We start from the raw sequence: 25,937 nt of genomic DNA on the forward strand, positions 1-25,937 counted from the left end.
GTTTGTAGGGTTATAAACCTAGTCATTATCTACACTAGGAGCTAGGAAGTAGGGGGTTTCTAGACAGTCCTGTCAAGGAAGGGGGTGTGGGTAGTGCTCCCTAATCACCCATGACTCCCTCCTCTGTTACAGCCCCCCATGGGTGAGGAGGGCAACCACAAGCGACACGCAGTGGCAGCAGGAGGTGGCAGTGGTGAGGGCCGGAAGCGGTGCCCCTCCCAGTCTTCCAGCAGGCCCGCCACCGTGATCAGTCAACCCCCCACACCACCTACTGGCCAGCCCATCCGGGAAGATGCTAAATGGACAAGCCAGCACTTGGACATACAGACTTTGGGAAAGTGAAAAGCTCCTTAGCCCTGGGGTTTTGGGGGGTAGGTGAGAGTCCATGGGGGTGCCCAGTCCCAGGAGAGGGGACAGAGAAGGGACAGGCCTCAAGTCATTAGGATGGGCCTTTGTGCTGAGTAGCAGTGTGTATACCATTTGGCTTTGAGAGGTACCCCTGGGCAGGAGCCTCCACACACCTCCTCCCCCTTCTGTCCCCGTGACTCTTCTTCATGTCCTAGCTTCTTCTGAAGGGGGGGAGGCTAAGGAGGAAGGTTTTTTTTTTTTTTTTATATATATATATATATATATATATATACATATACATATATATATATATCAAGTTTTAAATTATTGATAGTTCGTCTGTATTACCAAAATCACTCTAGCCCTGCCCACGGCTGGTAGGCCGCAACCCTGGTCCCCACCACAGCCTCCTCCTGCTCCCCCTCAAGCCAACTATGCAGCCCACAAGAAGGCCCTGTGGGCCCCATTGCCCAGCACTGCCCCACGCAAGGCTCTGGCAGCGTCCCTGGGCCCCACGAGCACCAGCCCCTGGGTCATCTGGGGCCTGCCATCACCGTGTTCTCTCCCTGCTGTCCCCACCACAGCCTTCTGCCATCTTTTGGGAGAAGGAAACCAAAGGATCTAAAAGTGGGGGTGGGGAGGGCTTCAGCCTCTCTCCACTCCCCTCTCCCCATACCCTTTACTCCCCAGCCCAGAGAGACGCTGCTCATACCAGAAAAGACTATTGAAAGATGATTTATTTTATTTTTCTCTGACCTTTCCATCCTTGGAAAATGGAAGAAAAAAAAAGACAAAATCGACCATAAAAGACCAAAAAAAAACCATCAGAAAACCCCCACCTAATCCACAGAAAGTGATGTCTTTCCCCTACCCTTGGAATTTCTTTTTTTTGTTTTGTTCTTGGAAAAAATATTTTTTTAAAAGTTGCCTTATTGTGGAGCGGGAATCTGAAATAATCAAATGCCTGTTTTCCTCGGTGGAGTCACCTGGAAGAGCTCCCACCTTCTCTGGATGTGCCTGGGCTGGATTGGCTAGAATCTTTCTCTGGATCGAGTTGCATGTACAGTGCCTCCTGCCTGTAGGCAAGAGAGTTGGGGGCGGCTCAGATCAGAGCCGTGCTCGAAATGTCCCTCCTGTTGCATCATTTGAAGCTGACGTCCTGTGTCTGTACACTGCTGCCACTGTCGTGTCCTCGCTCTGCTTGCTGTTGCCTCACGCCAGGCCCCATCCTGCCGTGACACCCTTCATCCTACCCTTGGAACCCCAAGGCCAGGTTTGCTTCAAACTGTTGAAGGACAGTATTGGCCTGGATCTGGGACACACTTGTCCTCAGCTTGACCGTCTCCCCCACCTCAGAGGGGAAAGGTGGACACTGGGCAGCTGAGGCTTGGAAACAATTTTTCTCTGAGACCTCAAGGAGGCTTTGTCTCACAAAGGTGGAGAAAGATGCCATTCTTCCCCAGGTCGGGAGGGTGTCCCCATCTTGCATCCGTCCTCTGCAGGCTGTCTCTGCCCACCCTCCAGTTGATCCTACCGGGGAACGGGAGGCAAGGCGGCTTTGGGGGTGGGGGGAATCCTGCTGGTTGCAGAAAGGTATATGTGGACATAGAGTATACCTGACTTCTCTTCTCCGGCCGCTGACTGCTTGGGTTGGGCTGTGAATGACAATGGAATGACTGGAGTCTCCTGGAATCTGAAGCTAGGGAGGGTGACTGAGGACTGAACCTCACGGACTGGGCTGGGTGCCAGGTGTGGGCGTGACAGACAACACGGTCACCCATGGTGGTGTTGGTCACGCACTGACACTTTTTGGCCCTCTTTTCAACTGCTTCCTCTGTTGGGCCCAAAAGTTGGGAGTAAGAGACAGTATCCCAGGCTGGCAAGGGCTTGCCCTCTGGGGCACCTCATTGCTTTGGCCCGTGCCCCCTTTTCTGCCCTTCCACTGTTCAGTATGGGCAAGCCCACCTCAGTTCCTATGAGCCAGTTGTCTCAAAAGCCAAGAATGAGTGTCTGGTCTCTGCTCTGACAGTGGGGCCTGAGGCTTTTCCCTGCCCAGTCTGGTGCCTGCCCCACCACGTGCCAGACACTGTACTCCTGCGTCCCCTCTTCTTTCTTTTATTCCCCCTTCCTTTCCTTTGGGTCGCTCAGCCCTGTACTGTATCCAGCACCACAGAAACCTCAGTGTTTGTCCTCTGCTGGGTTTGGGAGCACAAGGAGTCCTTGGGGGTGCAGGGAAAGGCTGTTCTTACCTAGCATTTACTCCCAGGCCAAAGGGGCTGCCATCCTCTCCCTGATCCCACAGACACCCCCGAAGAGGAAGCCCCTTTGTAGGGGAGGTGAGAACTTCAACTCATCATGGGCTGAGGGTGCGGGGGGAGAGGGCTTTTTTGCTTTTTTTTTTTCTTTTCTTCTTTTTCTTTTCTTTTTTTTTTTTTTTTTTTTTTTTTTTGGTAACATGTTAGGAGTTAAATGTTGCAAAGAGTAGTTTACATCTTCACTTTCTGAAGACACTTGAACTTAGGACCGATGTATCTGTGACAAGCATGCCAGGAGTGGCCAGGGCCATCAGGGCATGCCACTTCACACCTGCCATCTTCCACGGGGATCCAAGATCTGACACAAAGCAAGAGCCTGCCCAAATCATTCTGTTCATTGTCTGTCCTTCCAAGATTGGTCCATGCAAGCAGAACCTTTGGGCATCAGACATCAGAAGGTCTGCATACCCCAGCCCTGCTAAGGGGCAGGTTACTGTCGCGTGCTCCTGAACCTGGGAGCAGATGCACTACCAGTGGGGAGGGGCTGCCCAGCCTGGACCCCCCCCCCCCCCCCCCGGCTCAGATCGAGGTGCGGAGCCCCCTCGTCAAAGTTGTTACGTTTTTGTTTTGTTCTATTGTAGCTCTTTTTTCCCTTTCCTGAAGATTGATTTTATAAAAGAAAGCTGCTCAAGAAGCCCTGGACGCCCTGGAAGTGCAGAGGCAGGGCAAGGAAGTCAACTAGCTAGGGAGGGTGGGGTGGGTTTTTGCCAAAAGCCTTGGGTGGAGCGGTCGGAATCATCTGGTGCCGTCCTGAGTGGGACCCCAGAGTATCTCCTGTGTAGAAGGCTCCCTGGACTTGCCCCAACCCCCCACCCCCACCCCGCCTTCAGCCATGTTGCTGGCAGAGGCAGAGAAGATCAGAAGGTACAGCCCGTTTCTGACTGGAGAGGAAAACCTGTCATCTGGCTTTGCGGAGAAGGTTCCACCTTATGCTCATAATACGTTATCTTTACCATGTGCTAGGATATCACATTTTAAAAGGACAAAAAAAAAACTGTAAAATACTTGAATGAGCTTGTATTATAACATTAATATTATTGAGTATCTGCTTTCCAGGCTGAAGTGATTCATTCATTATTCTAGTCCTGCTTTAGTCCTTTGTAATTTGTGGTAATTATGCTTTTCTTTTTAATACAAAAAAATGTATAAAAATAAAAACTTGAAAAGGCAACGGACTGGCTGGTCTCCCATCTTGGGTACGGCTTTTGGGAGTGAGGGATGGAACCTGGTTAGGGTTCCGACACCAGATCCAGAGGAACATGCTCGGGTTGGGCTGGTGAAACCTTTACGAAGCTCTGGCACTGGCTGTTGGGGAGTCCATTTGAGGCAGGGGATCCTTCCCAGCTTCTAAGGCTGCTGGTAGTTCCAGGCGAGTTCCTCTGTGGTCTTGAGAGCTTTGCCAGCCTTGAATCCATGCCGCCTTCTCTCCAGCGAGACGTGGGAGCTGTGGGCAGTGCCACATAATAGACACCAGTCCAGCAGACAGAATTCCAGGACTCCGTGCCCTGGCATTGTCTGGAAACAGCCAGGAAGATAGAAGTTGTTGTGATACCTCCTCAAACTCATTTCCCTGCAGGGTGTGAACGAGTGACAGACGCTCCAGCCTTAACGGAATCCAGGTCGGCCACGGAGCCCTGGGATCCTTCACAATGAGCACCCCCACTGTGACTGGCCCCTGGGCCATTGGTGGCTTTTTCTCAGCCTGTGAGGCCAGGCGTTGGCAGTGGTAACATTCTGAATGCTAGAATGGTCCAGGTGTGTCATTACAAAACTAAAAGTGAGCGTGATTTCTTCATTCAACTGACAGCTGTCCCACAGCCTTGGTAGTTGAACATCCAGAGTTTGCCGGATGATTCCACCTTGTGTCAGGTGAGCAGGAATTTTCACACTACCAGTGGCCACCAGGGGCCAGAGGAAAGTGTAGAAGGGGAAGACAGTGAGCTCAACCTCACTTCCCCAGCCTGTTAGGGACCCAAGGAGAGAGGCCCAGTGTTTGACCACGTTGCGGTGGCTCCCGGACACCCTGTGGTGTGAGTGCCAGAACGAGCGTCGGAGTGGAGAGAAAAACGAGTCACCATTGGAATTAAAAGGAGATCAGTTTACTTATTATGCCTTCTTGCACATTCACATTTTCTGCTGAGAATGTTGAGATCTCAGCCTTTGCGTGAGCCCATTTGGAAACAACTTCAGGGCCAGGCCCAACCACCTGCCCAAGAAAAAGGGTAAGAGAACGCCGCCCCTCATCCCCCTGCACCCTGACCTCCAGGTCTAAAGTCCTTAAAGGGAGAAATGTATCCATTCCGCCTCTTTGTCCACACTCCACATAGCCCACCCTTGCCCCATTCACTGAAGATGGGCTGTTTTCCAATTGTTTATTTGTAGGAACAGGTTGTGGGTGCAGGCCTCAGCTGTGGGCACTTACAGCACTGATGGGCCAGGAGCTGTACTGAAGCTAAGGACCCGTGCTGTCCCGGGAAGGCGTGGAGGAGAGCGCGACCTGGTACCTGCTGGGTTGGCCTACTGGGTAAGGAGAGGTCCTTTTTGTCAGATCTGCCTGGAGACTCAGCCCTATCAGATGTTAAAGTATTTTATAAAACTACAGTGGGTGGTTTTCTGGATGGAGGCGATCTGAAAGTTCAGAAATGCATCAGGCTTTAGGAACTGATAATAGTGGTCTTTCCGGTCAGAGTGGTCTTCAAATTGTTCTTGGGAACCCAGGGTCGGGACTGCTTCAACCTAGGCAGCTCTGGTTTTGTTGTAGATGGTGAGGTTTCATCTGAAAAGGCATCATTGCTAAATGCATCCTATAAAAATGGTGCTGAAACAATGGTTTCATCATTTGAGGGAAATGAGGATTTTGCTCTTCATTCAGCCATGTATTTATTGACTTTTCATGGAGGAAGAGGGTTCTAGCCCCTTTGGTCCTTCAGAGGCTAATAAGGGGCCTCAGTTGGATGTCCCCAAGGGTGCAACTCTGGGTAAAGGGGCCTCAGCTTAGCAGGGCCACGGGCTTCGGCCTCTGGTTTCCGTGTGTAGCTGAAGGTACTGGGCTCTGCACTGCGCCTCTTTGGTATCTCAGGTGTAGCCCCGGGAGGGTCTCCTGGGATTGGTATCTTCTCAGAGGGATGATGTCCATTTGAAGTGGGGCTTTTGATATACTTACTCCGTGTGTGTGTGTTTGCTGGGGGACAGTGGGGACTTGACTGCAGAACTGCTGCTGGGGTGTCCAGGCCCTGGCCTGAACGGACTAAGAGAGAGGCTTTTTGGGACAGGAAGGGGCAAAGCAGCATCTTAGGTTCCCCCAGCACCAGGAAGAGCTCTCTGGAGCCACGCAGCTTCCTGTTTTGCTGCCACCTTTGTCACTCTGTGTCTTGTCTAGGCCACAAAGGTGTCATCTGGGGTCCCTCTCCCTTTCCACATCAGAGGACCAGGAGGACTTACCCAGAGCCCAATCAAAGTGGTTTCTTCCCTGTGACTGGCCTCCCTTTTGGGGAACTTTTTTTTTTTTCCTTCCTTAATCTACTCTCCCATCCCCTTGAGGAGTAACAGGGGCAGTTGGTGGAGCCCTGGCTCCATCGCTGGCCCTGCTTTTCCAGGAGTGACCTCCCCCCTGCCCTTAAGGGGTCGCCGTTACAGCGTGTGGCTGAAGGAGCAAGTTAAGTGTGACCAGAAGGGCTCAGGCCACCTTGGCCGTCCTCTGCTGAGGGGCAGCCAGGACGGCCCTCGGGCCGCTTCTTACTCTGTCTTTGGGGAGTCGGGAATGCTCTGTGAGAGCGGGGTGAAGCCCAGCAAGATCGTGTGTCTCTCGTAGGCCCTGGTCTGCTTAAACACGGCATCAGTGCCGTGGAGCTGGTCCAGCACCCCCAGCACCCCGTAGCACTGGTTGAACCTGGAGGAGAGAGGAGAGCGCTGGAGACCAGCTTGCTGATCTCCGTTCGTCTGTGCCAGCCTCACACCCATTTCTCAGCCCTCCTACCCCCGACCCGTCCCCACCGTGTTGACCACGTGCTTCAGAGTAACCTGGGCATTGTGCACACGCTCCTGGGGCCAGTCCAGGCTGCAAAATCTACAGTCTTCCTTTGAACAGTTCTCTCTGTGATTTTGAGGCACATAAGTCAGGACCAGTGGCCGAGCCCATCTTTTGCTCAGGTAGGTTTTTGGGCCGCCTCCATCACAGTCCCCTGGTGCACTTCAAAAAATGCACTTCCCAGGCCCTGCTGCCCCTGCTGCTTCAATTCAAAGTGGAACCCAAGAGCCTGCATCTGAAAAAAATGTCTCAGGTGATTCTGGTGCCGGAGGTTCCTAAACCTCACGACAAAAACTGCAGGCTTCCAGAGAGCACACAGCTCCCCTTGGGGGGCACACAAGAATTTGTGCATGTGTGCACTTTTTCTGGCAGTGTCCATAGCTTACACGAGATACTCAAAGGCTCAAGGCCCTAAATACAGGTAAAAACTCATAGTTGCAGGAAAATCCAGTGTCAGAAAGAAAGAAAAGGGAAAGGTCGTCTGGGTTCCAGTGTGGTCGTTCCAGACCTCTCCCTCCACTAGACCCACGTTTAAACCGAGACACCAGTGTCTGCTATGGGAATTTCCAAGAGTGAAGGTGGAGGTTGCTGCCCAGGGACTCACACCGGCAAGGGGTGCCTTACTTGAGATGGTGGTAGTCATGGAATTCAGGTGAAGGCAGGAAGGGTAGGTGGTAGCCACAGTGGGAGATGGTAGTGATGGTCAGGGCCAAGGAAAACCAGATGGTGATGGAGGACAAGTGGGAACCCATCACTACTGGACCCACCATCGCCGGCAGCATGTTGGAGACCTGCAAGGAGAAGGCTGTTTGAAGGTGGAGCCCGGAGAGACGGAGGGGACCCAGGCTGGTGTCTACTTCACCGTGGGGTGGTACCAGGTGAACTTTTTTGACTTAGATCTGGGGAAGCTGGATGAGTTTCTGGAGCTTGATTTGCTGGAGTCCCTCAGCTTTGTAAGTTGGGACAAGTTATGAACTGTTTGAGCATCAACTTCCTCATTAGCAAAATGAGGATTTAAAGGGTTGTTGGGAGGATTAAGCGATATAACTTATGTTGGGCATATGCCAGGTCCACAAGAAACAGTGGCTGTAGGAAGAGCGAGCCAGTGTAGTCTAATTCTGTGCAGGAAGCTTAGGGAAGGGGGCTGGGGCCTCTGCTCTTTCCTCTGGGGGGAGCAAATGTCTACTCACCACATGCTCGATAGGGTGAGCATAGAGAGAGGTGATGCCAATGGGAGCTGTCCACTCGTGATGTTTCTTGTGGATATTCTTGTAGAGTGTTGGGTGGTGAAGGAGCCTGGGAAAATAGGTAACAGTTAATAATCTTCCAGTCCCCTGCTTCCCTCCCCAACCAGACCATGAGAAACCAAAGGCAGGAAGGAGAGGTTACATCCACAGGGCAAAGTTGAAATCACAGTGGATTGGCACTCAGACAGATCTGCCTTTGAGTTCTTATGGTGCATAATTTGAGGTGGGTGACGCCTCTCTCTACCCTAGTTGTATGAACTGCAAATTGGGGATAATGGTCAGAAAGGATTCAATGAGGAAATGAATGGGAAACTGCCCTGCTGCACACATGGATGGAGATTCTGGACATCCATCAGCGGTCCCAAGTTGTCAGCTGAGGAAGAAATAGTTATCTCCGTCTAGATAACGGGAGGCTTTTGAGGCCTGGTACTGTTGGTCCTGCCTCTACACTTGGAGGTCTCCTCTCTCCTTGATGAATGAACCTGGGAGAGCGAGGAGCCAGCTGTGCTCAGGCAGCAACTCACTCACCGGTGTGAGTAGTAGAACAGGACTTCCTCAATCAGCGTGAAGACTGCCAGCTCCAGGAGGAACCAGTGGAAGGTGGGTAGCTCTTGGCGGCAGGGGTCTCCCCATAACTTGAGGATGGGATAGAGGAAGGCTGTTATGGGTAAGGAGATTACGAACTGGTTGAAGAGAACTGTGTGGATAGCCCGGCGTAGTTTCTCGGGGTCCACCTGCCCAAGGGATGGAATGAAGAACAGAGATGCACAAGAGTGTGAGAAGCAGGTCCTTCCCTTCTAGGAACTAGGCTCCTCTGTGACCCACTTTCGGGAGGTCCTCACTTGGGTGGATGCTAGGAGTGATGTCTGGCCGTGGCCAGCAGCCCCTGACTGCTGCCCAGCCCAGGGGAGGAACCATCTGGCAATGCCCTGCCTTTGGCAACTCCCCTCCCGCAGCCTTAGTCTCTGCCTGAGTTGGCCTTCTTCAGGCTTCTGCAGCTTCTACCACTGTCCTCCCCACTTCTCTGGCCAGGCCTGGCCTCATGTATTCCCGACAGGCATCTTGGGGAGCCTCTTGGGTTCTTGGATTCCTCAGTCAGCCTTTTAGACCCTCCTCATGCAGAGAGCCTTGAGCACCATCAGGTGCAGAGGTCAAGGTCATTTGCCTCCTCCTGTGGTCCAGTCTCACTGGACCAGGCCCAGAACAAAGAAGGATGTGAGCCAGGGAGCTCCTATCTGGCCTCTTGACCAACTTCCTGTGACCAGGTCTTTCTGGCTCTCAAGGGTGGAGCTGTCAGGATGGGGGCCTGCCTGGACATTCTCCTCAAGGTCACTGTGGGGAGCTGGCCTCACATGCTCATACCCCATCCAGCCTCAGTACTATAGCCAGCATTTCCACAGGAGCCAGGAACCCCCTGACCCCTTTGTCAGAGCACCAGAACTCCTGGGAATAAATAGCCCCATGAACATAGGTCACTTCTTGGGTCCTGATGAACTGGTTTGGGATTGTCAAAAGGGATTTATTCCTATGAAATTCTGCAAGGTGGAGGGTTTCTGCCCCTAGGGTGAGGCCAGGTTAAGAGTGATCCTCAGACTTCAGGCCTTCCTCTTCCTCCAGCTTTTCCAGGCACTGCATGTATTGAGTGACCAGAATTCACTCTCTAAGCCTTCAGTTCCATCCCATAGTGAAGCCAGGTCTGGCCGGCCTGGTTTGAGGGCACCTGTAAAGGAAACCATGCACCTCTTCTGGAAACTTGGACCGAGAGGAAGATGTCCCATATGTTTATTAATTCATTCATCCAGGGGATATATTTATTGAGTGCCCTCTATGTTTTAGGCAGTGTTCTATGTACCAGCAAGGGAGCAATGAACCAAAGATTCCTGTCCTCACTGAGTTTATACTCAATAGAATGGGCAGGGTAGGCTTCATTGAGATGGTGAGATATGAACAAATAGATGCAGAAGGTAAGGGAAACGGAGATCTGGGGGAAGACTTTTTAGGGAAGGGAAGAGCTGGTGGAAAATGCTCTAAGACAGGCACATTTCTGGCATACATGGCTGGAGAGGAGTGAGGTGTGAGGGTGGAGAAGTAGAAGGTGAGGTCAAAGAGGTGGGGAGGAGCTAGTGCATAAAGGGGCCTGCAGGCCACTTTGAGGACCTTGGCTTTTACTCCAAGGGAAATGGGGGTCATCCCAAGGTTGTGAGCAGAGAAGTGACAAGATCTTACAGGATTATCTTGGCTGCTGTGTTGAGAGTAGACCGTAGGGGAACAAGAATAGAAACAAGGAGACCAAGGAGAATTGCAAAAATATAGACAAGAGAGGATGTCTCAGACCAGGGAGGTAGCAATGGAGGTAGTGAGAAATGGTTGATTCTGGCTGTCTTTTGGAAATCGGTTTCCTGATGGATTGGATGTGGAGTATGAGGGAAAGAGCAGTCAAGGGTGACTCCAAGGCTTTTGGCCTGAGTGGCTCCCCAGCTCTGACTGGGGAAGCTGTGGGTAGCAAAGGCTTTGGCAGGTGGGAGGACAGAAATTCTCCTCGGGACACATTGGATGGGAGATGTCCACTGGGCATCCGTCAAAGAGGCACCTGGATATTTGAGCCTGGGATTCAGGAAGGAGTTCTGGGCTAGAGCTGTGGGCATTTAGGTGGTATTTAAAGTCATGACACTTGAAGAAGTAAATGAAGGGATGAGGATAGAGAAGAGGACGGAGGAGGTTGAGGAGGAACCTGAAAGGAGACTTGAAGGAGTGAACAGTCAGGTGGGAGGAGAGACTGGGGCCTTGGAAGTCAGTGTAAGAAGCTTTAACAAGGGTTGGGGTTGAGCACTTGTGAAAACAGTCCTGGTAGGTGTAATGAGACAAGCCGGCAACCGGATCCCTGGTGACCTTGCCCAGAACAATTCTGGTGGAGCAGTGGAGGTGCAGGCCTGACGAGGAGGTCTGTGGAGGAGGCGAGACGATGGTTTTGTGATTATTTGAGGAGATGCAGGCTGAAGGATTTAGATGAAGTTTTATGATGTCTGGAAATTAGTTTTAAATGATTAAGAAAAAATTACAGATGCATAGATATTTATATTTTTATATAGAGAGAAAACAAATATTATAAAATGTTTCAGATTGGTGAATTTAGGCGATATGTAAATGGGTTATCAGTGTCCCAATTTTCAACTTTCTAATATATGTTTATAGGTTTTCGTCATCACAAAATTTTAGGAAAAAGAGTGGACAGAGAGGAACTGGAAACTGTATTCACAACTCTTCGAAAGAGCTCTGCTGCCAAGGGGAGCCAAAATATGAGCAGTAGTGTATATGAGGGATGGAGGCAAGGGGTTCTTTTTGGTTTGGTTTTAAGTTGGGGAAAATTATAGCATGTTGGTAATAAGCCCGAGAGGAATAATCCAGAAGAGTCCAAAGAAAAGGATACAAGAAAGAGAAGGAAGAATTGCTGGAGCAATTTCCTGGCGTGAACAAGAGGTAATGGGTGTAGCGTAGAGAGTGGCGGAGTGGGCTGTGGATGGGAGCTGGGAGAGGCCACCTGTTAGACCAGGTGGGCAGGCAGAGCGTGTGTATGCAGGTGCTGCCCACAGGCTGGTGTGTGCGCAGCTGTGGGCGTCTCCTCTGTCTGCTTCCATTTCCTTAGTGAAGTAGGAGGCAAGGTGGTCCTCTGGGAGGAGGGGAAGGGAGGAGGGGTTGGGGATGTGAGGAGGGAGGAGGAGTGAACTAGCTCTCATTTCCAGGAGAGTGGGAGACTGAACAGAGCAGCAGCGGATCTTAGGAATGCCACAGCATACCGGCCCCGCTTGAGGATCTGCTTCTGATGTCTGAGGTCAGGCATCAGGCCTTCCTGGAATGGGTCAAAGACTAAATGGCCTCCGGGGGTCCCTTCTTACTTGTGTAACCAGCTGAGGGAGCACACAGTGCAGGAGCACTGGACCTGGAGTCAGATGAGACGAGCCCTGACTTCGTTTCCTAGCAACAGTCTGACTTTAAACACGTCACTGTACCTTTCTGAACCTCGGCGTCTACAAAATGCAATGAGACCTTCCCTGTGTGGCCCTCCCTTCCTTGTAGCCTGTGAAGTGTTCCCGTGTTAGGTGATTGATTTGAGAGCTGGTTGTGGCCTGGTGGTTCAGAGCAGAAGCCCTGGAGTCAGAAAGCTTGAGGGGAAATCATGTTTCTAACCCATGTCATCTCATGGCCTCCATTTCCCGATCTGCACGATGAAGGTTATTACAGTACTTGGCCTTGAGGTTGTAAGCGTTTAGTCATTGGTGCCTGGTAAGGAGACTGACATGATCTGGCACGTGAGAAGTTCTCAAGGGCTAAGCACTGGCTTTGACCCTTCGGCTCAAGCTGGTTCAGGAGGAAGCTCCCTGGCTGGCTGGCAGCTTTGTCTTAAGTGAGGGGAACTGTGACCCAGGCCAGCAGCCCTGCTTCAGGAAGGGACTGTTCAGAAAGCTTGGGTCAAGGGCACTATTTTTCAGCCACTCTGCTTTTCAGGAGTTCTGGGCTGAGCAGAATTCCCTGAGCTGAGGTGACTCACTTAGGTACCCGGGCCAGTAGTTAAATGATGTAAAAGATGACTGTCTCCTCTGGGAAAAAAGCCAGGATATGGTTTGGGTGATGCTTGAATAAAACAACTGGGTTTAAGAATCAACTTCCTTGTTGTGTAATAAAAGGCTCCCAGGGGTTTTCAGAGCACCAACCCGGGCTCAGGGAGCAGTGGGCAGCGGGGGCTCACTTCCCAGGCCCAGATGTAAGTCGGAGATGTGTGTGGCTGGCCTTCTCTTTGCTTTGGGCCAGGAGTTCCTTGTCAGCAGGGTGCAGGCCTTGTTAATTGTGGATAAACTATGCACTGGTGGTTGAACTGACTAACTGGGAGGGGAGATCTGCTTAGAAAACAACCACCACCCACACATTCAGAATTCATCCTCTCCTTCTATTAATAGTGGGCTGCATTGTTTTAGGAGCTGTCTCCCTCCCTTACAAGGGCGGCTGTTTCCCACAGTTTCAGCTTCTCGCCACTGCTGTCCCTGCTCCTGTGGACGTGTGGAGAGCTGCCTGACATCTCCGGGACTCGGCCCAGTGCCAGGCTGAGACACTCGTTTCTGTTCCTAAAGTGCTGACTGCAGTGCCTTGGGGCTGCACAAGCAAGTTCGAGAGCCAGGGCCAGCAGTCAGAAGACCAGAACTTTAGTCTTGACTGGCTGCTCTGGGATTTGGGGAGTAGAATATCCTCTCTCGAACTTTCTAAATTGGAGGAGCCTTATACGGGATCACTTGGATCCCAATGGCCATGGGCTCTCCTGGGCCAGCAGGGAGAATGCTGAGGGAGTGCCTTTAGCTCTTGTTTTCTGTGCTTTGACCAGAGAAGCCCAGCAACACTTACAGGTTCATTCTTGCCGACCTGAATTCGATAGCGGGAGATGAAGTTAGGCTTTCCCGTTGTGTCAACCACCAGGAAAAGCCCACTGAAGCTCCAGTAGACCAGAAAGGGCACCTGGATGGCACCTAAGGTTGGGAAACAGAAGGAAACCATCAGGGCACTCTCAGGTTCTGGCAGTGAGTGTATTAACTGAACATGTGCTTGGTGGTGACTGAGGCTGTGTTGTAGACGGTCCCCTGCCAGGGAGGTTTTCATGCTTAGGGCCAGGGGTCCTGCCTTTATCTTGGGGTGACAAATTAGCTGTGGGAACTGGGACAGGTCACTTAAGGAGTGTCTCTGTTTCTTTTCTTAGCTGTAAAATGGGGACAACAGCCTTCCAGGTGGTTGGAGACAAAAACAATACAAGATTTATGCTGAGATATATGACACACTGTAGATATAAGTGAATTGAGGTTGACATTTGGGAGTCTGCCCTGTGAGCCCTTCATGAATTGCTGAGGAAGGAGGAAGCAAAGGAAGAGCTTAGTGTGTAGGGCTCGCCTAACCCCGGTTATCTTACGAAATGAGTGGAGGGGCTTCACACGTCCAGTCAGCACTTCCTGAACGGGAAAACCCATCTTTCAAGGGGCTCCTGGTAAAGTCTTCATACCCTACCCTCTTGGAGAGTCAGTGTCCGGACCACTGTGGTAACGGCTCTGGGAACTCCTGTTTGACTTTGTTAAACTCAGCCTTTCCCAAGCTATTCTTTACCCAGAACTCTTTTCTCAAAACGTCTCAGGATAGGATGGCCACATGTCCCTATTTGCCCAGGACAGTTTCAATTTACATCCGACATTCCAGCATCGTTATTAAAACCCCTCTTTTACCCTCGCAAATGCCCATTTGGATGATAAATCATATGGCCATTCCACCTATTAACATCCCACGGTGCTCATGTTCTGCAGGATATTTTAGAAAATGCTGATCAACACTTAAAATTTGGATATGGCCTTTTGCTCCACATCCTGCATTTCCATGAAGTCATCCCAAGTATCTCTAGTCTCTGACTGTGAATAAATAAGCACTGTGTCCACCCCAAAAGGCAGTCATTCTAGTGACCTTACAGTGATCTAACTCTTGTAGTATCGACTTTATTTTTCTGTGCTTTGCCTCCTCCTCTAAATTTAATATCCCAAGGAGCAAGGGTGTCTTACTTAACGCTCTGTCTCTGTATCCCTCCTCTTGTGCCCCTCCTGCCTGTTGCAGCTGATACCTGAAAAATACTTGGCTAGCACTCTGGGGAAATGTGATGAGCACATGTACTCTGGAAGGCAATTTGGCAGTGTCTGAAGTGAGAACGCGAGCGAGACGGAGAGTCAAAGACAGAAAGACAGGGAGGAAGAAAAAAAAGGACACATGCATTCAAACACACAAATGTCCATCTTAGCATTTAAAAAAACCCCACAGAACATTTAAGTAACCTAAATGTCTGTTAGTAGAGAATGGACGAAATTGATTAAGGTATTTCCATAGAGTGGAATAGACAGGGCAGCTTACAATATTAAGTAAGTATTTATCAGCTGATATGGAAAAATGTCCATAGCCTAATCAGTGGGGAAAAAAAAAACAGTCAAAAGATAGTGTCTTTTAAGTTCAGCCATATATCCAGTATGTAGGAGATTTATACTGATAGATGAATAGAGGCCTTCTTCTTGGCTATGGAAGGATGGGTGACCTTAACCTTCTTTATGCTTATCTGAATTGTCTGACTTTTACTTGTAACAATGGTCATGTATTTACTTTTATCCTCAGAAGTAAGAAACGATTTTATTTGGGGGAAAATAAATGTTAGTTGGTGGTTGCCTAGCAGGCCGTCCCTGAGGTGTCCGCCTACCTGTCAATCCAAGGGCTCCTTGAGGAGTACAGAATGAAAGTCACCAGAGGTGATCCTGGACACTTTCCAGCTCTAACGTCTCAAATTGCAAATATTTTCTGTCTCTGCTATTTGCTTATCACTGAGGTGATAGGTAGTTTTCCCATCATTGTAACAGAGACGCATGAAGGGTTTTCCCACCACTTCCCCACATACATTTGCAATCTGCGTTGTTCTTTCCAATGAGAACTTAAGACTCCATTACCTGCCGTATTTCATATTCAGCCCATTTTCAAAGCTCTCCTTCTAGCTAAAAACACTGGACAGAAAGATTTTACTTATACTTTTGCTTTGTGACAGCTGACACTTTCTTTAAAATCTCCCCTTCTGGACTGGACTGGACATAGGTTTTTTGATTGTTTTTTGTGTGTATGTGTGTGTTTGTTTATTTTCTTCCAGCAGGACTGTGACATAATTTTTTTTAACAGGATAGACACTATACCTTAAGACTTTATTGTAAATATATCTATACCGTCCATATGAGTTTGGCACAGAGTAACCTTAATAAATATTCTTTGAGTGAATGAATGTGTAAGTGAGGACAGTGTCACCAGTGTAGATGATGCTGTTATAAATTTCTGTGTTACAATAGGCTTTTTTCTTCCTCTGTGCTTTCCTAGACTTGTTTTGACTGTCAATACTACTTATTTGGCACTGTCAGTAATACTGAGTGAGCATTTGCTGTTGAGCCCCAAGAGCTAGACTGCACCAGTTCCAAGGACATAAAGCCACGTGAGACAGAGCAGTCCTCGGCACTTGTGGCCCTGGCATCTACAAGCATAATTACTGCTCTACACATGCATTCATTTTCACACCAACTATTTCTTTATTTTTCTATTTGGGGGGAAGGAGAGGATTTCAACTTCTTTACTTAGACATACATTCCAGATTGCCCACAAGTTTAGCACTCTTTGGGGTTCCCACTGTCCTAAACGTTAAGTCCTCATTCCTTGGAATAATACACCGAGAAGTCCCGAAGTAAAGAACAAAACAATAGAAAAAGGATTTAGCTATAACCATGTACCCAAACCTCAGCGCTGGTGGCCTGGGAATCTCACCGAGAATGTAGAGGATCCACTCCTGCCCTTCGCATGTAGACAGCAGCCTCTCCCACTGGGCTTGCCAAAAGCAGCCAGAAGCACCCCAGAATCTCTGAATATGCCTTGGAAGAAAACTCATTCAAGTTTCTGGGTGAAGACTGGTGAGTAGACAGCTCCCTAATCCATGCCCTGCCCCCAGATCATGACCCCCCGGCCCCCAGGTCCTGAGTTAGAGCTGGTGGAGCAGACTCACCATGTGACCGAGTTCCAGAGGGCCACAAGCAGGAGAAGGCCAGAGCCCAGGATGAAAGCCGTCCTTCTCATGGAGCCCCAGAGGTGTCCCTCCTGGGGGAGGACAAGAGAGTGACAGGCCCCAACAAGCCTCCTGCCTATACATGCAGCTCCCTGCTGAGGCCTGGCAGGAGGGATGTGACATCAGGATATCAGTCACACCCGTGCGGTGCACATGTTGACCAGTCCCTATGGGAGCCTCTTCCTTATCAGGATCTCTGAGGCTGTGTGGGTGTGTGTGATAAGGAGAGCTCAAGGTTGGGGCAGAGGAGAGAGCAAACTTGACTCAGAGAAACTAGCAGGTAATTTTGTCACCCAGAGGAGGACAGGCGATCCTTCCAAGAGCCATGGGATTTCAGCACCAGTCCTCTTGTTGAACAGAGGTGCTGATTACCTACACATTGGAATCACCTCAGAGCTTTTTAGAACTCCCTAGGTCCAGGCTCCTCCTCCGAGCAATTACATAAAAGTGTCTTGGGTGGGACCTGGGCCTCCCTATTTTTTAAAGCTCCCCAGCTAATTCCAGTGGGCAGGCAAGGCTAAGACGGCCATCACAGAAGGACCTGCTGAATCCCTGATGAGGACACGGGAACTTCACTGTGTTCATGGGCCAGGCCTGTTTTCCCACCCTATCACCTCTTTTGCCCCTGATGAGAAGAGTGAATAAACACATGTTCTGACTTGTAATTACTCCTCTGCTTCCTAGTAGATTAGACCAGGCTGCCAGGTGAACATGATGGTGAGTGGTTCTAGGGGCAACGAACAGACTCCCAGCAATCACTGGGAGGTCCTTGTACGATCTCCTCCAAATGCCTACAGCAGCCATCATTGCGAGCTCAATGGTCAAACAAGAAGGTCCCAGATTTGGAGAAGAAAAACCAGGTATGTCACCAATTTCTGTAGTACCGTGGACAGGAATGACAGATGTCTGTTACATCCTATGTTTCTAAGGCTGGATGGAACCTGCTTGTGTTCTTCACGAGAGTGAACTGGAGGTGGTGGTCGCTGTAGGTCTGTGCCTGCCGCTCATCTGCAGTTAGTGAACCGGGCCTGTGCACTGCTGTGGGGAAACTGACCTAACAGGACCCAATGTTTTAATCCAGGCTTCGGAGGTCTGAAGGAGCACGTTGTTTTGGTTGACCCATTCAGAGCAACCTAAATCTGCCCGGAATCATCTCTTCTTAGCTTACCCGACCCCACTTTTGGTCTACAGACCAAAAAGAAGATAGTAAGTCATTTTGTATGATCAGCGAAAAGGTTTTTGAAGGCCGAGTACTCCTCAGGGTCCTGAGCTCTGAAAAGGACCTCCTCTCTCTCCTCTCTCTCCTAGTCTCTCTTGCTCTCAGTATCTCTCCCCAGAGTCTCTCTCCTCCCTTGAGGGCTGAACTGCCAGGACCAGAAAAACGTGTTCTTTCATACAGGCCATTGAAAGATTACCCGAAGCCTGCCAGGCACTTCACCTTGGGCTTTCCCAATTATTCTTTTTTTAAGGATTCACAGGATGCTTTTCATCAGCTTTTCCAGCCACTAGGAACTTTTCATTTGAGTTTAATCAAATCAAGCTAAGTCAAATTTAAAACATCAGTTCCACGTCTAGGATTAGATCTGTTTCCGGGCACTGTGCTGTTTTCTTTCTGCAGCAGCCCTAGTGCAGGGAGCAGACAGGACAGAGGTCTCTGTGAGGTGTAGGAGCAGCAGCACAGAACTTATCTGGAGTCAACAGATGGTTCCCAACCCCCAGTGGGCCTCTCTTTTTCCCCAAGCAGCTGTAGAAAGAAGTGGTTCCACGCCTGAAGTGTGGGGTTTTCTATGGCCAGAGACTGGTAGGACAGCTATGGGGCTTTTCCGGCAATTTCCTGCAGGCAAAGAGGCTTTGGTTTTAAGGCAGCTTGGAGTCAAGTGATTCTGCTCAGCTACTGAAACAAGCACATCACTGATGCGATCACTATCCCTAAACCTCGTGGGAGATGTCAGTTATGCTGCAAGTGCAGATGTGGGGTCACTGCTGCGTTCTCACCAGTGTGGTGGGTTGGGTGCTGGCATTTACCTGCTTTGGCTTCTCACTGTGCAGCGTACTTCCCGCTTCTCCCTTCATCTGGAATAAGACAGCACAGCTGAGTCTGGAGGTCACTGTCCCATGCAATCAAGGAAGTAGGGAATGGAGAAAGTTGAGGTGAATGGCTAGCAGTGATTTTTTTTTTTAGAAGAATTTACTTTCTTCAGCATTAGTTCATTATGTCAGAATTTTTTTAATGTGCTTTTTTTTTGGTAAAGTTTTTTTGAGGAGGAGCAACTCACTGAGAGATAAAATCATTTTAAAATTTACATATATGTACTGTTCATTGTTTCTAAGAGCAGTTTAGAGCTTTAGGTTTTTAAACTTACATAGTTATCAAAGGAATAAAGCCAACCACAAAATAAGAATCAACAGAATGCGGTAGTCCAGTCATAAAGGACAGTCAAATGTGCTTACACATATTCAAGAAATCAATTATCTAAGTTATAAATAGTAAGTAGTTCATTTGTGTCCTTTTCTTTTAGATTCTGCATTTAAGTGATATCATACGGTATTTTTTTCTTCTCTTTCTGGCTTCACTTAGAACGACGATCTTCAGGTCCATCTGTGTTGCTGCAAATGGCATTATTTGATTATTTTTTATGGCTGAGCAGTATTCCATTGTGTGTATGTGTGTGTATGTATGTGTGTGTGTGTGTGTGTATATATATATATGTATATATATACACACACATACACACCGCATCTTCTTTATCCATCCATCTGTCAATGAACATTTAGGTTGTTTCCATGTCTTGGCTATGGTGGGCTAGCTGTGATTTTTATTGCTGACTTCTCAATAGAATCACCTGGGAGTTAACCAAATACAAAAACAAAACAAACTGAAAACAAAGAAAAAACCCAGCCTTTGTGTGGGTGCCACCTCCAGAGACTGAATTGATCTGGGCATCAGTAACATGACTGAGGGGGCTTGGCAGTCGGACTTTGGTTGACTTTCTAAGAGATGGGCTATGAGGATTCCTTTTTTTGAATAGCTTCACTCTCCGCCTCAGTACAATCCCATCTCATTCAGAAGAAATCTCTGTCCTCTGAACCCCCACTGTACTCTAACTGCCAACCTCACATGGCCTCAAGGATCCAGGGTCCTGCCTGAGACTTGCTTGGACAGCCTCCTTAACCTCTGTGAAGTTAAGAGTACCACACACATGGGCTGGATTTGTAATGCTGACTGAAATTTAAGCATTTTATAAACTGCTCAACGTGATTCAAAAGATATTTATATACAGAAATCATTAGGACAGTGAATCTTGGAATCTGACACCTTTCTCAAGGTCATATGTCAGTTGCGTCTATCACTTACTAGTTATGTGATCTTGGTCAGATTGTCCTCTCCAAGGACAGTTTCCTGAGAGGTAAAATGGGGAGAATAGTGTCTGCCACTCCTGTGGTCTCTGCTGGGAGGCAGTAAATGTCATAAGCACAGGCTCCCTGTGTATCCTTCCTGGGGCCTTCACACGGTATCTGCTTAGCATATGTGCAGCAGATGAATCAAGCAGAAGGTGTGGTTCATTGGCCCGTGTTTTCCCCAGATGTGCCTCAGGAACCCCTGCATTGGAGTCACTTAGGGGTTGGCTGCAAGTCAGATTTCCAGGCTACTCTCCAACTCAGAATCTCTCTGTATGGAGCCTCAGAAACGGGTTTTAGACTTGTTCTGAGGTGGTTGTGAGCCTCCCTGGAGTTTGGCAGCCGTTTGCCCTTGGGGGTTGGCCGAGTGCCTTGGCAGTGGGAAGGAGGGGCTTCACTGCCTGCCCAGGCTGATTAGGCAGTGTGCTGTGGGTGGGTAAAGGTAACGAGGGTAGAGTGAGATGAGAACTGGCCGTCACTGGAGGTGCAGGGGGCAGGGGCTGGCTCTTGAAAATGTCCTCACCTACTCCCAACTCCCACCCCTTCTTGGCAGAAAACAGAAGCTGGAAGTTTGGATTGTTTAGGACAGGTTCTTCCCTAAGTCTCCAAAACTGAGGGAGGTATTACCAACATGATGAAATTCAATGCACCTATTGTAATCAACCAAGGATGATTGTCTGGGGTCCTTCTCTGTGGAAGGCCCTGTGGCCCTGGGTGGATACACTGGGGCTCACAGGGCAGTACAGGACCGGGACACTTGGGACCAAATCTAGCAATACAGGATAGTGGATGAAGCCCAGTGACTGGGGAGGGAACGGCTTTTAAGAAGGGGTCCAGGATGGGGATGGAGAGGAACTGGGCTTGGAGTTGGGGCTAGAATTTAAGATAGCACATGCCTGTTAAATTCCAGGACAAGAGAATTATGCTCACCATCACCACTACTTTTACCATGGAGTCGGGTGTTAGACAATTGGGCAGTTAGACAAAAGAAAATAAGTCCAGGTAAAGAATTGGGAAAGAAGAGGTAAAACTATTATTATTTTTAGATACTATGATTGTATATCAGGAAAACCCATGAGAATCCATTGTAAAACTAACACAAACAGTAAGAGAAGTGAATTAGCTGGTAAGATGTAGGATGGAGGTTCAGAAATCAATAACCTATATGTATATGTAACTAGTTAGAAGAAATAACGGATGAGACAACAACAAAATACTCAGTAACTTTAACAAGAAATGTGCAAAACCTAGATGAGGAAAATGTTCCCATTCCTGAAGGACACAAAAGTGGACATGAGCAAACAGGAAGACACACCACATAACTGACCGGGAAGACTCGGCGTCATAAGGACAGTAGTTTTCCTTAAATTAAGTTAGAAATTCAGAGTTATCTCAATTCAAATACCAACAGATTTGTTGGCTTGTGGCTGTTCCTGGAATCAGGCAAACTCATTCTAAAATTTAAGTGAAGAAACAAATAAGCAGGACTAGCCAGGAAAACACCAGAAAGGAAGAAAAGTAGTGGAGGAGAGGGGACGAGTGGTGCTAGGTCTAGCAATGCTTAGAACACATTATAAGCCTTTAAAAAAACTTAATTATTACCTCCTCATTTCCCCCAGTAATTAAAGAGTTGCTTAAAAAAAAAAAAGAGTTGTTGCTATAAGAGAAAAGAATGATTTAACCAGGATTTAAAGAGTAGTTCTAACTTGAGTTGGTTCAGTTTTGTATTCTTTGTTATTTGTTTGTTGGTTAGTTTCAAAACAAGGACCATGGTTTTTCTGAAACCAATGAACAGCTCTGTGGAAAAGTAAACAGATAGGAATGCCATGCATGAATGCCTTTTAAAATACAAACAAGATCTGGCTAGAAGGAGAATAATTAGGAATATGTTTGAGATTTCCACTTGAATGTATGACAGGATAAATTTTTCTGAGTCTCCCCCTCCTTCTCGTGTTCCTGGGACTGAGTGATTAAGGGCTAATATATAAGTTTAAACTTGGAACCCTTTGCTCCACATAAGCCTTCTGGCCAAAGGGAAGGTGACTTTATCTTCCAGTGGTGGGAAGGCCCCTTTAACTGTATGAGTCACAGCATTATTGCTTGACCTCTGATTTCATTAGAAGCAATGAAGTATTACTTAATATACCTTTTGTTCTTTGGCTGAGCCAGTAAGCCCATGTGCTATGTCCCGAGATGTTTATCTAGATAGCTGACTCCTCTAAGCTACACAACCGTATCATTCTTCTGAATATTTTATGCCAAAGCAGCTTGTTTTCTGTGCCCCTCTATGTCTGTAGACTTGTTTTGAATTTTTACTGAACCGAGTCAGAAAGTTTCTAGGGGAGACCTCAAATATAGTGGGCAGATGTGTCTTCACCCAAAGAAGTTCCTTAACATTGTTTGCCAGTGGTAGTGCTCAAGTTAGAAATTTTGGCAAATAAAATATGGCAAATAACAATTATTAAATATGTAATATGTTAAGGTTCTATAATCATTACATTTTTATGGTGCTTCTTCTCTCTTTTTTCTACCTTTTGAAGTCTCCCATCTCAGAACTAGAAGATGTCTTAAGCTCATCTGATGCCCACATTTTCAATTTGAAGAAAAGAAGGCATAGAAATATTCACTATTCAGCTTCAAATTATACAGCTACTTAGTGGGAGAACTTGAATTCAGTGATCTTACACCAGCTGAGTCTGCAAAAAGTACAGACTGCATTGATGTCAGTGAATACAGGACTGGGCATTCAGATTGCAGAGACACAAAGGAATGAGATCAGCTTCTATTAGCCACAAATAATGGACTGGATATTTCGTGTGTGTGTGTGTGTGTGTGGTTTTTGTTTGTTTTGTTTTTTAATACAAAAGGTAAAATAGAGCATGTCTTTTTCTAAGATATTAATCATTCTTTCAAGAAACAGTTATTGTGGGGCGAGGTATAGTTCAAGTGGTAAAGCATGTGCTTAGCATGCACGAGGTCCTGGGTTCAATCCCCAGTGCCTCCATTGAAAAACTAACAAAATAAATAAAACTAATTACCTCCCCCCTGTAAAAAATAAAAATAAAAAAGAAAGAAACATTTATTGTGTGCCAGATACGATGCTAGCCACAGGGGATACCAAGATGTATAAGGCATGCTTCGTGGCCCTGTTTATTAAAGTAGTACTATGTAACTTTGATTTTCCAATGAGAAAGTATATAGGAGGAGAATAAGGACTAGCATTTACTATGAGAATGCATTCAGAGAAGAGAAGGAAATGAAATGCACTTAAAGTAAATATTCTAATCCTTTATAACAATGAACTGATTCCTTCTTAAAGGGAATTTGATATATATTGTGAGATTAGCCAAATTAGATATTTTTAAGGGTGGTTCTTCTGAAAGCAGATGATTTTGACTGTGCAGGCTTTTTGTTGCAGAATCCCCAATCTAGGTAAATGACAGTGAAGCCATAGGTGATGTTCATGACCTCAAAAATCTGAATACAGGGCAGGGGAATGGGATGGGGGTGGGAGAAGCAGACAGTTTAATTTTAAATTTTATTTGTCTGCAGCCTGATTCTTTCAGATTCTGGGTTCCTGGATATGCTCGATGGTTGATGAAGTTTCCGATTTTATAGGTGTTAAGATACATCATCTTTATATAAATGTGCATGGTTTCTTTGTAAATATCTTGTGAAATTATTAGAACTAAAAAAAAAAAAAAAAAAAAAGACCTCAAAGATCATCTGATCTCCCTCTTCCATTTTATAGCTAAGGAGGTAGGCCTAGATAGCAGAACTGACTTGTTCCAAACTCCACACAGTTTCTGGCAAAATCCAGGCTTCCTAACACTTTTTCTTGTGCCACATGTTTTTGGAAAAGCACAAATTCTATTTCCTAAGTGGGAAATGATGGGGAGGGGGCTGCTCTCCTGAGGTCTACGACTCCCATTACACCAGCCTCTGCTCCCCAGCTGTTTGTGTTCTTGGGAGAAGCTGAGCCATCTGCCTCCAGGGCTGAGGAGACTGTCCTGAAATGTAATCACACAGCTTAAAGTCTAGGTGAAGAGGGTTTTCAGGAGCTGCTATGACAAAGGTCTGTATGGAAGTGAGGCTTTTATAGAGAGAGACGATGTTCATCCAAGAAGATAAAATGCATGAGGGAAAAGGTTAAACTCAGACAAAAACGACTCCCTTTGGATAGTTTCAGTAGTGCTCCCTTCACTGCCTTTGCCGAGGGTCCTTAAAACCTTTGTGATTTACTGTGCCGTGTGAACGCATGCCCGCAGGGTGAAGGCCCACCTGTTTTATGAGACCCCTGGCACCAAACACAAGCCTGGCACATAGCAGGCAGTCAGGTAAACCAAGGAAGGGGAAAAGAATAAAAAGCGTTGTTCTTTGCCCTCAGAATGTGTCCAACATTTGCTCTTGGACATTTCAACACCTTTCCCTGTACTGCAGACTCTCCTTTCTAAGGTCAGAAGCTAATGCTCAAAGTATGTGTTTTACCAAATTGAATTGAATCTTTATATCTAGAGAAATTTAGTCAGAACTGCACCTGAAACTGAAGCAACCTAGAAGTCTGTACCTTGTCTTGCTTACCTTAAGCCCCGAAGGAGCTGAATGAGTGCCCTGATAACCACTGGCCTATTGTTCACCCCCATCTATACACACTGACTATTCCTCTCTCCAGTGACCTCTGCTGGAATTCTTCCAGCGGGACTACCAGGACACTAGCAAGTCTAAGACTGGAGCCTCTGTTGATAAGTCCCAGTATGGTGCTTCAAAACAGCTTTGAGATGTCTGTCCAGTTCCTAGCCCACACATCTGTCTTAGGCCTTTGCAATTTTAAGCCTGTTGTAATTGGCCCCATCCTTTCCAGGTGACCCTGGCAGATGAGAGAGGAGAAGCAATTCAACCTCATTTGTTTCCTGGCAGTCTCTTCCAGATGGATTTTGCTCTTCTGAATTCTGACATGGGAGTTTCTCCTTCACATGGTTTTGAAGCCAAATCCTGTGCGGTTAACACAATTACCTATTTATTGCTAGAAAAACAAGACTATACAGGAAGTAGATGGTACAAACGCAGGCAGAGGATACAGACATTAGCGAGACACGCAGGGGATTCTGTGTACTAAGGAAACATCCCAGGACATTGATTAGAGGCAAAACACACCTGTACTGTAAGTGGAGTGGGCAGAGAGGTGGCGGAGGTGAGAAGGATGCGCTTTGCCTTTCTTTAAGCGAACTTGGGTGCATCCTGACTTTGAGACCAGCTTCCCGAACCCAGCAGCTCCCGCTCACCTCTGCAGTGGGCTGTTTCCCAGCTTCTCCAAGGTCCCGGCCACAGCTCAAGCCTGCTTTCTCTTCCTTCAGCTCCTTCCTTGGTGGATGCTGTCGCCAGCTGCTGCCTCACCCCGCGGTTACCCGGTGAGCTGGGAGGCTGGCTGACGTGATCATGTTACAGAGCAGCCGACTGGCTCAGGCCAGGCACGTGATAAGAGAAAAGGTTTGGGTTCGTTTTGACTGAAGATAAAAACATCTTTCTTGTGAAAGGACATCTCCTGAAAGCCAAGAGGAAATACGCAGTTCAATCCAGGGCTGGCAAAACACATGTGACCGAACTTCTCCTCCTCCTCTTCCCTGTTTTTTTTTTGTTGTTGTTTGTTTGTTTGTTTTAAATTCCTTCATCTTCCTCAGCTTAAGAAAATGTCTCTGTCCTGTAGGAGGCAGTTTCAATAAGAGTCGTGGGTATCAGATAGTGTTGAAGGTGGAAGGAGGGCAGTTCAAGTGGATAAGAATACCTGGGCCAAAGAACCTCATTTTCTCCTTTTTGATTGCTCTGTTGCTGCTGAGGGCAGCCAAGGCGGGAGAGATACATCAACTACTCCTGTTGAGTCTAGATGCAGGAAAGGTACATCTGGAGAGGTTAAGTTTATACTTTGAAACAGGTGAAATGAGAATACAGGA

General features: G+C 47.8%; 2 protein-coding genes across 9 annotated transcripts in view; one reads left to right on the forward strand and one right to left on the reverse strand.

Moving 5' to 3' along the window:
* Positions 1-3,834, forward strand: part of LARP1 (La ribonucleoprotein 1, translational regulator) — a 96,093-nt gene extending 92,259 nt beyond the window's left edge. For all 6 annotated transcript variants that reach the window (XM_064484481.1, XM_031449400.2, XM_031449401.2 and 3 more), the window contains one exon: positions 133-3,834. In XM_064484481.1, coding sequence (XP_064340551.1) covers positions 133-342 — 210 coding nt within the window. In that variant the 3' untranslated portion in view covers positions 343-3,834. The remainder of the gene's footprint in view (positions 1-132) is intronic.
* A 906-nt stretch (positions 3,835-4,740) lies between these two features.
* FAXDC2 (fatty acid hydroxylase domain containing 2) lies at positions 4,741-25,508 on the reverse strand. 3 transcript variants are annotated; one of them, XM_010987263.3, is made up of 9 exons: positions 25,272-25,508; positions 18,616-18,663; positions 16,531-16,622; positions 16,296-16,399; positions 13,329-13,450; positions 8,466-8,671; positions 7,881-7,986; positions 7,315-7,481; positions 4,741-6,552 (listed from the first exon to the last, which is right to left on the reverse strand). In XM_010987263.3, exons 2-9 carry the CDS (start codon positions 18,661-18,663, stop codon positions 6,399-6,401), a joined length of 999 nt encoding a protein of 332 aa, XP_010985565.1. In that variant the 5' UTR covers positions 25,272-25,508; the 3' UTR covers positions 4,741-6,398. The 3 variants fall into 3 exon arrangements, with proteins under 3 accessions (XP_010985565.1, XP_010985564.1, XP_031305262.1); XM_010987262.3 differs by having other exon boundaries at positions 18,616-18,698; positions 25,272-25,507; XM_031449402.2 differs by having other exon boundaries at positions 18,616-18,698; positions 25,144-25,282.
* Positions 25,509-25,937: the final 429 nt, after the last annotated feature.

The sequence above is a fragment of the Camelus dromedarius genome, chromosome 3 (assembly GCF_036321535.1).
Source record: "Camelus dromedarius isolate mCamDro1 chromosome 3, mCamDro1.pat, whole genome shotgun sequence".
Lineage (NCBI taxonomy): Eukaryota > Metazoa > Chordata > Mammalia > Artiodactyla > Camelidae > Camelus > Camelus dromedarius.